The 13,855-nt window shown below is 42.5% G+C and overlaps 1 protein-coding gene across 2 annotated transcripts in view; it reads right to left on the bottom strand.

The window, feature by feature from the left end:
* The window catches only part of AHCYL2 (adenosylhomocysteinase like 2), a 187,632-nt gene extending 179,856 nt beyond the window's left edge, over positions 1–7,776 (bottom strand). For both annotated transcript variants that reach the window (XM_055590877.1, XM_055590879.1), the window contains exon 1: positions 7,362–7,776. In XM_055590877.1, the coding sequence (XP_055446852.1) occupies positions 7,362–7,724 (363 nt within the window). In that variant the 5' untranslated portion in view covers positions 7,725–7,776. The remainder of the gene's footprint in view (positions 1–7,361) is intronic.
* Positions 7,777–13,855: the final 6,079 nt, after the last annotated feature.

The raw sequence follows: 13,855 nt of genomic DNA, 5'->3' as shown, positions 1-13,855 counted from the left end.
GAAAAGTAAGGGGCTGGCAGAGTGGCAAAGCCTCCCACTACTGCTGTGGGCAGTGCTTCATCTCACTAATCCCAAAGGCATCAAGGACCGGCAAAGCCCTGGGCAAGTTAATCACTCTCTTTGAGCCTGCATTTTCTAATCTGTAAAATAATAATATTATTTTCTAATAATATTCATCTGATGGTCATTATGAGGATTAAATGAGATAGAGAGATACCTGGAAGAGAGTAAATATTCAGTAAATGGTAGCTGTAAATGAGTTATAACTGAAGCTGATAAAAGTTTCCAAGAAAAGGTAGTCAACAATATCAAATCAAATCTTTTAGAATGAATAGAAGGATACACATTGGAGCACAGTAGGAGATAAATCTATAGGGAAGATGAAGCCAGTTTAAGTGTCAGCATACTTAACTGTCAATGAAAGCTTTGTAGTATTCAGAACGGCTTTAAGGAAAAGCCTGATTTGTACTCAGAGAAACTCAACTAGCCAATTCAAGGACCTTTATACACTTCCTTATTTTAAGTTTATACCCTTCCTTAATTTAAGTTCTAAGCTAAGAAGAACCAGGTGCTTTAAACCAACCCATTTCTATTGATAAGACTCCTGGGGGGAAAAAAAGAAAGAATAGGAAATCATCAGCTATTAACGCAGTATCCAAGAGGGAAAATGGCTAACTCAACTGTGGCAGAATACAGTTCCAGAAGTGTATGACTGAAAATCATACACGTCATTTGGCTTCAGTGATTTAATTTAATCAAAGTAGTTTTACTTACAACTATTATAGAAGTCCACTGCTTTCTCCTCTGCTCAGCTCTCATCAAATCTGGGGCCATAGGTCATTCAGACTGTAAAAAGCTCCTACAAATTCCATAGAAACCTGATCAAGCTAACTAAACCTCTTATTGGGGGAGTGGAATCTCAGCTCCTGTAATTCTGCATACCACCTGAACACAGTGGCAGGGGGTGGACCGGGGCAGACACCAAGATACACTATTCTCCCATCCACGTCAGTTGTCCCTCTCTGAATTATTTAAACAAGGACTACCTAGGACTACCAAGAAAGAACAAAATCTGAATGAAAATCCCAACAAATCTCTTCCTTTCTTTTTTTCTTTTACTGTGGGGAAGGGGAAAACTTCCAAGGAAATGACAAAGACTAACTCTCCCTTTTCAAGGAACTCTCCATTTCTTCTATTAACTGGACGCTAGGACCTAAGTCGTCTCCCTCAAGACATTAAATACACAACTGCAACTTCAGCTCTGAACAACCTCCTGAAACAGCTCTTAATGTTCAATCTTTCCCAGGAAAAGTAGACTTCAGAAATTATACTTATACAAAATATAGGATGCCTTGTTAGAAAATTCATAAATGTTGACATAGATATATGATAGATCATTAAACAAACTCAGTAAATAAAAAGAAATGGCCGTTAGTGAAATAACAGAAAATTCACAAAAATATACAGATTAACTAAGATTTAAAAGTGCAGTCTAAGCTTTAAACAGAGAAATACTTCAACTGAAAAGCAATGGAGTTTGGGCATGAGAGTCAAACAGATTAGAGTTCTGTTGGCTCATATCAGTTACTAAATGTATAACCTTGACACAAAATCTCTTCAACCCTCAGTTTCCTCAATAAAACAAGGATAATACAACTTATTTCAGACAGTTCTTAAAAGGCTTAAATAAAATATTATGTGTAAAGCTCTAATACAATGCCTGGGACACAGCAGGAATACATAACAGTATGCTTCCCCTTTTAATTTTCAAAATGTTTCCTTATAGATCAATTCATAAAGAAGCTGAGTCTTAAAGAACAAGGAAAATGTTAGCTGGACAGGAAAGAGGAGCATAGTCCTCTAGCACTTCTGATTTATTCATAACTTTAAAAATAAGAATACATCTCTAATTATCAATTACTAATGTGAAAATGCATCATTGATCTTGAAACACTTTTTTATACACACATATAAGATCCTCTTCTCCCACTCTCATAATTTTATAATTGTTTGAGATTCTACATTTGTACAATTTTTTCCTATCCTCTTCGTAAAGTCCTGACTCAGATCCTCTTTACTTTGGTTTTACTCTTTACTTAGGATGATCTAAGCCAGGTTTCAGCAATACATGAACTGTGAACTTCCAGATGTTCAAGCTGGTTTTAGAAAAGGCAGAGGAACCAGAGATCAAATTGCCAACATCCGCTGGATCAAGGAAAAAGCAAGAGAGTTCCAGAAAAACATATATTTCTGCTTTATTGACTATGCCAAAGCCTTTGACTGTGTGGGTCACAATAAACTGTGGAAAATTCTGAAAGAGATGGGAATACCAGACCACCTGACCAGCCTCTTAAGAAACCTATATGCAGGTGAGGAAGCAACAGTTAGAACTGGACATGGAACAACAGACTGGTTCCAAATAGGAAAAGGAGTCCGTCAAGGCTGCATGTTGTCACCCTGCTTATTTAACTTATATGCAGAGTACATCATGAGAAATGCTGGGCTGGAAGAAGCACAAGCTGGAATCAAGACTGCCAGGAGAAATACCAATAACCTCAGATATGCAGATGACACCACCCTTATGGCAGAAAGTGAAGAGGAACTAAAAAGCCTCTTGATGAAAGTGAAAGAGGAGAGTGAAAAAGTTGGCTCAAAGCTCAACATTCAGAAAATGAAGATCATGGCATCCGGTCCCATCACTTCATGGGAAACAGATGGGGAAACAGTGTCAGACTTTATTTTGGGGGGCTCCAAAATCACTGCAGATGGTGATTGCAGCCATGAAATTAAAAGACGCTTACTCCTTGGAAGGAAAGTTATGACCAACCTAGATAGCATATTAAAGAGCAGAGACATTATTTTGCCAACAAAGGTCCGTCTCGTCAAGGCTATGGTTTTTCCTGTGGTCATGTATGGATGTGAGAGTTGTACTGTGAAGAAGGCTGAGCGCTGAAGAATTGATGCTTTTGAACTGTGGTGTTGGAGAAGACTCTTGAGAGTTCCTTGGACTGCAAGGAGATCCAACCAGTCCATTCTAAAGGAGATCAGTCCTAGGTGTTCATTGGAAGGACTGATGCTGAAGCTGAAATTCCAATACTTTGGCCACCTCATGTGAAGAGTTGACTCATTGGAAAAGACCCTGATGCTGGGAGGGATTGGGGGCAGGAGGAGAAGGGGACGACAGAGGATGAGATGGCTGGATGGCATCACCAACTCGATGGACATGAGTTTGGGTAAACTCCGGGAGTTGGTGATGGACAGAGAGGCCTGGCGTGCTGTGATTCATGGGGTCGCAAAGAGCTGGACACGATTGAGCGACTGAACCGAACTGAACTGAAAGTCTTAAATCAGAGAGACATACCTTAGAGTTCACTGAGTATTTTGAAAGACTTCTGAGAGAAAGCCAGAACCAAGCAACTAAGAAGTTAGAGTCAGTGTGGCATAATAAAAAGAAATGGGCTTTGGAAACAAAGGCTTAAAACAGGGATTTCAAGTCCTACCTCTGCCCCCCTCTAGATGTATAACCTTGGTCAAGGCACTTTGCCTTCTCTGGACCTCATTTCCTTATCTGTGAAATGGAGATAATGCCACTTATATCTCATTGTGTAGCTGTCAGGATTAGAAAAATGCTGATAACAATTCCTGGCATAGAAAGGGCCAATTGGAAAAAAAAAAAAAAGAAAGGGCCAATTAATGGTAACTGTTATTAGGGTCAATCTGCCAACTGCCTTACTGAACATTCTGCAAGGCTGTATTTTCCTAACTGGCAAAAGGAACAAAACTGCTCTTGCATTCCCATGACTATATCCAAAAGGTTCCATTTTAGTAATCCATAATTAACCAAATAAAGAGCTTAAAGAATTCAGGACAAGAAGGCGCTAGCATGGCTGAACTCATTCTCTGCTGACAGCAACAAAGCCAGCACAAGGTGGATTCCCTTGCCAAAAAAAAAAGAATCTGCTTGAACATGGTCATTACTGATATTGATGTAAGCACAAACTAGCTGTGGTTCTTAAGCTCACAGATTTATCATCAGAAAGTTTTACCTTTTCTGAAATAAATTCTCTCTCACATTGCTTTCTCTACTGTGGTATGACATTCCTATTAGCCCATTTTCAAGAACACGGGAAAGAAATCCTCTCAAATATTTCTATTGCATTCACAGTGGACCGTATCATCCTATTTCACAGATCACTTCTTACAGAGATTTTTGGTTTGTTGAGTTCACTTACAAAGAAAGACATTATATAGAAATATATGACAGCCACAGTGACAAGATCTGTCCCCAGAGCACCACAAGTTACAGGATGGAGGTAGATGCCAAAGATAAGACAGGACTGAATAAGCTGCACACCATATGTTCACTCTTATTAAATGCTGCACTTGGGAATTCTAACTCTTATAAAAAACTTTATTTCCCTCATGTGACTGAACAGAGTAATGGTACTAAGAAAACTAATGACAGATACACAAGTAGAGTAAGGGAAACCATTAGTGGAGGGAACTAAGCTTAAGATAAATAAGCTTGTATGTGACAGTTAAAAAATGAGAGCAACAGTCATCAATTACATGGTCAAAGGCAGCTATTTCAATCCTTAATACCTCCAGTCCCTCCCTACATTAAATAAAAGCAGAAGGGAGTGAAGGTCAGAATGATTATTTAAATACACTAAAAAAACAATCTGGAAAGGTTCAACAAATCAAAATCACACTGCAGTCCCTTGGAGAGGTGACTTTCAACTTTAAGAAAGGTCAGTCTCGCGCACTTGTTTTAGTTGAGCTACTTCAATGTCAAGAAAGTTAAAGGTTCTACCCCCTAAAAGCCGCTCAGAAATGCCTGCAGTTGTGTCGCAGGGCTGCATCCTCGCCCAGAGCTTCACCTGTTTAACTTCCAGTGGAGAAGCTGTTTTTTGGTTGCAATTAACATTGTAAGGCAAGCTCAGCCCTGTCTTTCATAGCCTTGAGGCTGCTGAGTAAATCTAGAATCATGGGACCCACATTTTAATGCTGGAAAAACAGGAAGAAGGTGGTTCAGCAACAAGGAAAATGGTCAAGAAATACATCTAGAATTAGGAAAAACAGGCTGATATGCTGGCCTGTCGTGTTGTTCACTGCTTTACATAGAAGCCATTAAATTGTACACACCTTTTAAAGGAAGCCATGGTGGTTCACTTAAGCCATGAAAAAAATAAAATCAACTCTTAACAATGGCTATAATTTCTTAAGCCCTTATTATAAGTGCCAAGTTCAACACTAAGTCCTCTACAAATATTTCTAATCTTCAATCGTATCAGTAACCTCATTTTGTAAAAGAGACAACTAAGACTCAGAGAATTTAGAAATTACCCAAAAGCTAGCTCGTAGGGGTACTAGGATTCAAACCCAGGTCTGCTGCACTGTAAATCCCATGTTCTAGAGGCCATTTGTTGGGGAACTCCTTGGCAGTCCAGTGGTTAGAACTCTGAGCTTTCACTGGTAGGACCCAGCATTCAATTCCTGGTAAACTAAAGATCCCACAAGCTGCATGGCAAGGTCAAATAAATAAAGGCAATTTGTTGAACACTATTATGCTCGAGATTTAATCTGTACATTTTACACAAAAAGACCCTTAATCACAGAATTTGGCCAAAGTTATAAAGCAACTCAACTAATTACAAATGTTCCAGATTTCCAGACTCATATCTAGGTACTACCAGCTTTGATGCTTATGTGTGTTTGAATGTGTGAAAGTCACTCAATCATGTCCAACTCTTTGAGACCCCATGGACTATACAGTCCATGGAATTCTCCAGGCCAGAATATTGGGGTGGGTAGCCATTTCCCTCTGTGGGGGATCGTCCCAACCCAGGGATCGAACCCAAGTCTCCCGCATCGCAGGTGTATCCTTTACCAGCTGAGCCACAGGGAAACCCAAGAATACTGGAGTGGGAAGCCTATCCCTTCTCCAGCGTATCTTCCCGACCCAGGAATCGTACCCGGGTCTCCCGCATTACAGGCAGGTTCTTTACCAGCTGAACCACAAGGGAAGCCATGGTGCCCATGCTGCCTCTCTTTCCCCCAATAATTCTGCCAGGAGGAGTTTCATAATGCAAATGAGAAAGACACTGTCCTAAAGCATCATTAAACAAATTCCTTTAGTCTTGCTTCTGACATTATCACTATATTTTAGTAATTAGAATGCAAGAGTTCTCTGATTTACACCTTAACAATGAGGCTATTACAATCAAAGTTAGGCTCGATACAAGGTTTCAACTCAGCTGAGTCCTGCACAGTGAAACCAATGCAGATTTCACATCACTTTCTTGCTGTTCTGATAAATCATTCACAAAACGAAAAACCCAGTATATCACCATGTTCGCATAATACCTCAGAAATTACAGCGATAATCCACAACCTGTTTTTGCAATATCTGCCATTTTTCTCTGTACTGATTTGCTTTCTGAGAGGACAGACACTACAGATAATCATTGCAAGGGTAATACTGAGAATATCAAACATTCAGGCACATCTACTCCTTGGTGTTCTGAGACTACTGCCTCTTCATAACTATCTGAAAGAAGTTGGCAGCTGAGACAAAATCTGACAGTGATCGCCTTTCCCAAAAGTAGAAGCATTTCTTCCTAACACTTACGGACCATAATAAAAGAACCAATAAAAACAATCATTCTCTTCATACACAGTCTAACAATCCTGGTGACCAACTACTGAGCTGAGAGGACAAACCTCTGAAGAGAAGAGTGAAGTGAATCTCTCCATTACCCTATTACCCTTCTACTTTCAGAGAAAACCTAAGGATCCTACAGTATGTGGAATGAAGGGCACGGTATCAGTACTGCTAGATGGAAGCGCCTGGCCACAGAAAGGCAGAGAGTCATCTGCTGTACAGAAACCAGACAACTGAGGATCTCAACGCGAGGTAACTACTCCTAATAGAAAAGATGTCCAAACGGAAAAGCTCTTTCAACCCTTATTACTGGGTGAACTCTCAGAAGCAGTAAGGCTTTTCTACACCATCAGGGTCTTCTCCCCGACAGTCTGGAAAATACACAAGGGAGTAGGTTAGGAGTACAGAAAGGTGTAATACGAGGTGCCTCTCCTCTCCCAGCCTATTCCAAGTAGTAAGGGAGGGCGCTACCTCCATGTTATTCCCAGCGAAGTACGGCCGTACCACCTGGAGTCTTCGCCCCCCAGCACTGGGGCCCGGGTGGGGGCATCTCTGAGAGAGCGGATTTAAGGGGAAAGGAGATGTCTCTACTTCCAGCTTCAGAAGGGAGGGCGTGGAGAGTGGTGCCGCCGCGCCGAGAGGATCTGCGGTTCCCCACCACCCTCCCTCTCCGAAAGAGGCAGCCCGGCCCCAATACCTTCTTGACTGTGCGCGGCGCCTCGGTGACGGTGCCGTCGGGGCTGACCAGGGCTTCGCCGCCGTCCCGGTGCCTCTGATGCTGGTGGTGAGGGTCGCTCCGCTTCATGGCCGACGCCTGAGGCACTTTCCCAGCGGCCGGGCTGAGAGCCGCTGCGGGGCCCGATCCCGGACCGGGGGCCGGGGGCCGCTCCGCGGCCGGAGCTGGAGCTTCAGGGTCTCCACCACCCGCTGGGGGGGCCATGGCGCTCACGGCCGCTGTGCTCAGTCCCAGCTGCGGCTCCGCCTCGGAGGGGCTCAGGTCCTTCAGCTCCACCTCAGGCACCTTCGCGGCAGCAGCTGCTGACACGACCTGCACCGACATCACCGCCTCCACTGCAACCGCCGGCTCAGACTCTAGCTCCGGCTCGGCCCCGCCTCCCGCATCCCTTCCCCTTCCCTCCCCCATTCCCCCACTCCTCCCCTCCATCGCCTCCGCTCCCACCCCCTTCCTCTGCCCGCCCGCCAACTCTCCAGCCAGCCCCGGCCTCTCCCTCCCCACCCCGCCCCGCCCCTCCCGACCCGGCAAGCTCGCGCGCGTGGTGCCACGGAACCTGTAGTGCGCTTGCTCAGGGCCGCACGCGGCGAAAACACCGTGGGACCTCAGCCCCCGACCACCACTGCGCGCTGCCGAGGACGGGGCCGTGATGCCCCCTGGGAATTGTAGTCCCTGTCGCCTTCCGGCTAGCGGGATTCTGTAGTAGCAGTGGAGGTCTAGTCCAGGCGACTAACGGAACGGAGTGAGAACGGGTGACACGACAAAGGACATGAGAAAGAGTCTCCAGAGGAACTGGGGCTTCCGGGGAGACAACGCTAGAAACCCTCCGCCTGGGAAGGTGGGGGAAGAAAGGGCTCTCTACCCTGACAGTGTACATTTCCTCCCCGTGTGCTAGTCTAAGATCACGTAAGCAGGCATGTAAAGGAAAAGCGGCATCACGTGGGGAGAGCGCAGGCCTCAGGCTTAAAGTGACTTGATTTTTCTGCCTCAGTGAAAGGGAACCCTAACACCTTTCTGAACTTTAATGGCTTTGTTTTTAGAAAGAATAAGATAAGACCTTACGTGCTGTGATTTCTAGAACATTCTGGGCTTAGAGTTGACTATCAGTCCAAAAAAATAGAAGTTCGAGATTACTAGGTAGGAAAGTTTAAGGCTAAAGAGTCAGACACCACTTAGCGACTAAACAACAACGACAAAAGAATTACACGTTGCCTTAAGCTTAATTCTTTTGCCCTGTTACTTCTCTTTTTCTTTCGTCTCCTTTTTCTCTTTGCCCCTCCATTCAGCTTGTGGGATCTTAGTTCAGGAATTGAACCCGGGCCCTTCAGCAGTGAAAGTAGTGAGTCCTAACCACCCAACCACCAGGGAATTTCCATTCTGTGAATTCACATAGATGTCCAACCTAAGTTTGCATGCCAGTGGCACAAAGAGGTAAACCAAAATGTCAGGGTTTGGAGCACAGAAAGGTTTATTACAGAGTACCAGGCACAAGAGGGAGCTAGTGTTCAAGAAAACCCAAACCCAGATGTCAAACAAAATTTGGGGTGAGGGCTGACAATGTGTGACTATTCTGATTGTTTGGATGATGTCTGGATGTCTGGGGAATCTCAACCTTCTGGTTCCAACGTGTCTAGGGTACGCATACTTGTGGTCACATGCATGTGGTCACCATCATCTGCCTGGTTAGGGGGTTTTAGGTTCTGTAGAGGAGCTCAGAGATAAGTATCAGATTATTATCTGTATTTCTTCAGGAGGAACTGTGAGTCCTGTGACTCTATTGTCCTATTAAATGCTTGAGCCTGCTGTTTGGAATTTGGGGAATACCTAAAAGATTAAAGTCTTTTTTTTTTTTTAATTACAAACAAGAAACAGAGGACACGGAAGAGCTTTTGTCCCAAAGAGGGTCCCACAGAGTCTTGCTCGGTTTCAGGGATATAATGTAAAATTCAGATAAATATATCAGCAAAGAGGAATACTAACTAAAATACGAATAGTGATTTCCTTAAGTGATGGGATTTGGGGTGAGTTTTTTGGGTTTCTTTACTTTATTTTTCTGTATTTTTAAATTTAAAATTTATTTTAAAAGGTGTAAATGTAAAGGCATTTATGGCAGTTTCACTTTTAATAATGACAAGTTATCTGAAACTAATGTCCAGCAATAGGGGAATGGTTGTTATTTAGTCTCTAAGTCATGTCCCAACTCTTTTGCGACCCTATGGATTGTAGGCCATCAGGTTCCTCTGTCCATGGGATTTCCTAGGCAAGAATAGTGGAGTGGGTTGCCATTTCCTACTCCAGGGGATATTCCTAACCCAGGGTTTGCACCTGTATCTCCTATCTTGACAGGCAGATTCTTTACCACTGAGCTACCTGGGAGGGAGCCCAGGAGAATGGTTATAATCTTTAAAAAATTAAGTTGGCCAAAAACTTTTTTTTTTTAATGATAAAGGGAAATAAATGCTTGTGATAAAATAAGTTAAAAAGCAGGAGACAAATTGCATGTTCTATTAGATTTTAACTATGTAAAGAATACTTGAAAAAAATTCAAGTACAGTTGACTCTGACAGATTATAGGGTGGGTCATTTCTTCTCTGTTCTCAGAGAAACTGAAGCACAGGGGATCTTATGGTTTATGGTTGTTCAGAGAGTAACTGATAGCCCTGACAACCCCAGAAGGCCATTGGACATCTAGATTTGGAGTGATTCTTTTTTCCCTGACAAAAAGGAGAGGGAGAAATCACCTGCCCTGATCTCCTTCCCAGTGCTACTACTGTCTAGGAAATCTGTTCATTTGTGGAGTTGTCCTACCCTGAATTGAATCTTTTGTATCCTGGCCTTCAAACTTTGTATGTAACACTGAGTTAGAAGGCATTTGAGCACTGCCATTTCCACAAAGCCCACAAGCCACCAGACACAAGGGCTTCTTAAGCTTTCTCTTCACACTCTGGCTTTCATAATTTCCTTCCTGTTATAAAGAACCAGCTCAGAGCTTCATCCCCCAGCTGTCGGAGAAGAGATTAGCAGCTCTGTAACTGATTTCTTTCTTCCCCCTAATGCACAAGGGAGCTGTGGTACAACCACCTGGCGTGTGTTGAAGGTCTTAGGCAGCAGCTGCCTACCTGGAGGGCCACTAGACTTGGTTACTGAGGGAATGAACTTTTTCAATGGGATGTGGTTACAAAACATAAGAAGTTGGAGCACTGGAAAGAAACTGATATTCATCCTTTCTTTATCCAGGCACCATCCTTTGCTTGAGACCACACATAAGGGTAAATTCTTCACCCATTCTCAATTTCGTCCTACACACCTGCTTCCTCCATCTTATTACTGAGGGACACTAGGCACAGCTGAAGGTGGAAATACCATAATGAAAACAGGATGACTAAGCGCAGGTTTATGAACTATTTAGTTTATGATAAGGAGTACATCAAAGCTGTATATTGTCACCCTGCTTATTTAACTTACATGCAGAGTACATCATGCGAAATGCCAGGTTGGATGAAGCACAAGCTGGAATCAAGATTGCTGGGAGAAATATAAAAAACCTCAGATATGCAAATGACACGTCCCTTATGGCAGAAAGCAAAGAAGAACTAAAGAGCCTCTTGAAACTGAAAGAGGAGAGTAAAAAAGTTGGCTTAAAACTCAACATTCAGAAAACTAAGATCATGGCATCTGGTCCCATAACTTCATGGGAAATAGATGGGGAAACAATGGAAACAGTGACAGACTTTATTTTGGGGGGCTTGAAAATCACTGCAGATGGTAACTGCACCCATGAAATTAAAAGGCACTTGCTCCTTGGAAGAAAAGCTATGACCAACCTAGTCAGCATATTACAAAGCAGAGACATTACTTTGCCAACAGTGGTCCGTCTAGTCAAAGCTATGGTTTTTCCAGTAGTCATGTACAGATGTGAAAGTTGGACTATAAAGAAAGCGGAGCACCGAAGAATTGATGCTTTTGAACTGTGGTGTTGGAGAAGACTCTTGAGAACCCCTTGGACTATAAGGAGATCAAACCAGTCCATCCTAAAAGAAATCAGTCCTGAATATTCACTGGAAGGACTGATGTTGAAGCTGAAACTCCAATACTTTGGCCACCTGATGGGAAGAACCGACTCATTGGAAAAGACCCTGATGCTAGGAAAGATTAGAGGTACGAGGAGAAGGGGATGTCAGAAGATGAGATGGTTGGATGGCATCACCGACTCAATGGACATGAGTTTTAGCAAGCTTCAGGAGTTGGTGATGGACAGGAAAGCCTGGGGAGCTGCAGTCCATGGGGTCGCAAAGAGTTGGACATGACTGAGCAACTGAACTGACTTGAGCTAATTAGACTACAGAACTTCTTCCTTCACCTGGCTCATTCAGCTTCCAGACCCTGACAGGCAGAAATGTATCTTCCTGCAGGAGACTGGAAGAACTTCTCCAAGGTATCTGACCAGTCCAATAGAGAAAACTTGAAGATAAACATCAAGAGTTCCCCCAAGGAAATAGGCCGGCCAGATCACCCTTAGTGAAGACCACACCTACGTTCGAAGAGTTTCCAGAGAACTACTTAGTGCCACACTCTCAGTATGAGCAGATAAAGTCACCAGAAACAAAAAGAAAACCTTTAATATGGAAGACAGAGCCCAACATAAGCAAACAGAAAAAAACAACTGGGAGAAAACAGAGGCTATGCCTCAAGAAGAAATCATGACCCCCTCAAAACTCATTAATATCCTCAGAGACTTAAGATATTGTATTTGTGAAAGAACATGCTGTTTCTAAGAAGTGAACATTCAGAAAACAAACATGAGACCTTTAAAATGAAAGCATACTAACAGAAAATATTTAAAAATAAATAAAAAGAGGGAGAAATTAGGAATTCCTTGGTGGTCTACTGGTTAGGACTCTGTACTTTCACTGCTGAGGACCCTAGTTCAATCCCTGATTGGGGAACTAAGATCCCACAAGCTGCACTGACCCCCCCCCCAAAAAAAAGCAAATATTAAAAATAGGAAAGATGCAGTTTATCTTTCTCAGATTGTTGAATAATGGTGGCTTCTTTCTTTTTTCTGTTTTTGAAGTATAGTTGATTTACAATTTTGTGTTAGTTGTGTCTAATGCACATTTTAACATGATAGGTTCAATGGATTTCGTAGCTGCAGTTTTCTGGAAAAGTCAATCTCTTATGAATTGTTTTTCAGATCTTCAATACATTTTTTTATCTAATTCAAAAAAATAGAAAAGAAAATGAATTAGAGGATCAGTCCAAGAAGACCAAATAACACGAGTGCCTGAAAGGTAACAGAAAACTAGAGGTGGGGAGGGAAGATTCATCAAAGAAATAACTCAAAAATTTTCCCAAAGCTGAAAAATGAGAATTTCCATAATGAAAGGGGCCACTAGGTGCCCAACCCAACGGATGAAAATAGACCTACGTTAATATACATCATTATTTTTTTGTTTGGTTGGTTTTGTTTTTGATTTTTTTTTTTTTTTTGGCTGGGCCATGTGGCATGAAGGATCCCTGACCAGGGAGACCAGGGATTGAACCCACACCCTCTACAGTGGGAGTGTTAACCACTGGACTGTCAAGGAAGTCCCCATATACATCACTGTTAAATTTCAAAATTCTGGGGACAAAGAGACAATCCTTCAAATGTCTGGAGTGGGTCAAGGAGCATTTTTACAAAAACTCAATAGTCAGAAAGATAGTGAACTTCTTAAAATGAACTTCAGGAAGCCAGAAGATACTGCCTTCAAGTGCTACAGACCCTCTATTTGCCTTCTCTAGAGAATGAACTGACAACATCCAGATTTGGGAAGGGCAGTCATCAGAATGTTCAGTTAGACAGGGGATCAGAGACCAATCCTCCTGCTTTCATTTCTACCTTCTGAAGTAGCTGCTGCCTCCAATTCAGAAGCTTTTAGGGGTGCTGCAATGTAAGTTTTCCCTATTGGCGGCTAAAACTTTTAGGTTTTCAAGTCTGTCAAATTAAATATCACTCATTTGCTTTCCAGCTTTCAAAACTGTCACTACTGACTCCTCCCCACTCCACTTCTTCTTTCCTCCTAGTAGGTAGAGTGAAAAAGAGCTAAGTCCTTATCCTCCATATTGGAAAGATGTAGAACCATTTGACTTTTCAAACTATATCATGCATATAACTGAGATGAAAAGTCAAACTTTAAAAGCAGGCAAAACTCTATTGTACAGAACAGAGAATTATAGACTTTATTTTGTAATAACTTTAAATGGAGTGTAATCTATAAAAATACGAATTATTGTGGGGTTTCCCTGGTGGCTCAGTTGGTAAGGAATCCACCTGCAATACAGGACACCTGGGTTTTATCCTGGGTCAGGAAGTTTCCCTGGAGAAGGAAATGCCAACCCACTCCAGTAGTGCTGGACACCGGGAATCAATATAATACTGTAAATCAACTATACTTCAATAAAAAATATAATTTAAA

Source organism: Bubalus kerabau, chromosome 8 (assembly GCF_029407905.1).
Source record: "Bubalus kerabau isolate K-KA32 ecotype Philippines breed swamp buffalo chromosome 8, PCC_UOA_SB_1v2, whole genome shotgun sequence".
NCBI lineage: Eukaryota > Metazoa > Chordata > Mammalia > Artiodactyla > Bovidae > Bubalus > Bubalus kerabau.
Note: the sequence above shows the minus strand (reverse complement) of the source record. Positions and strands in the feature narration are given on the sequence as shown.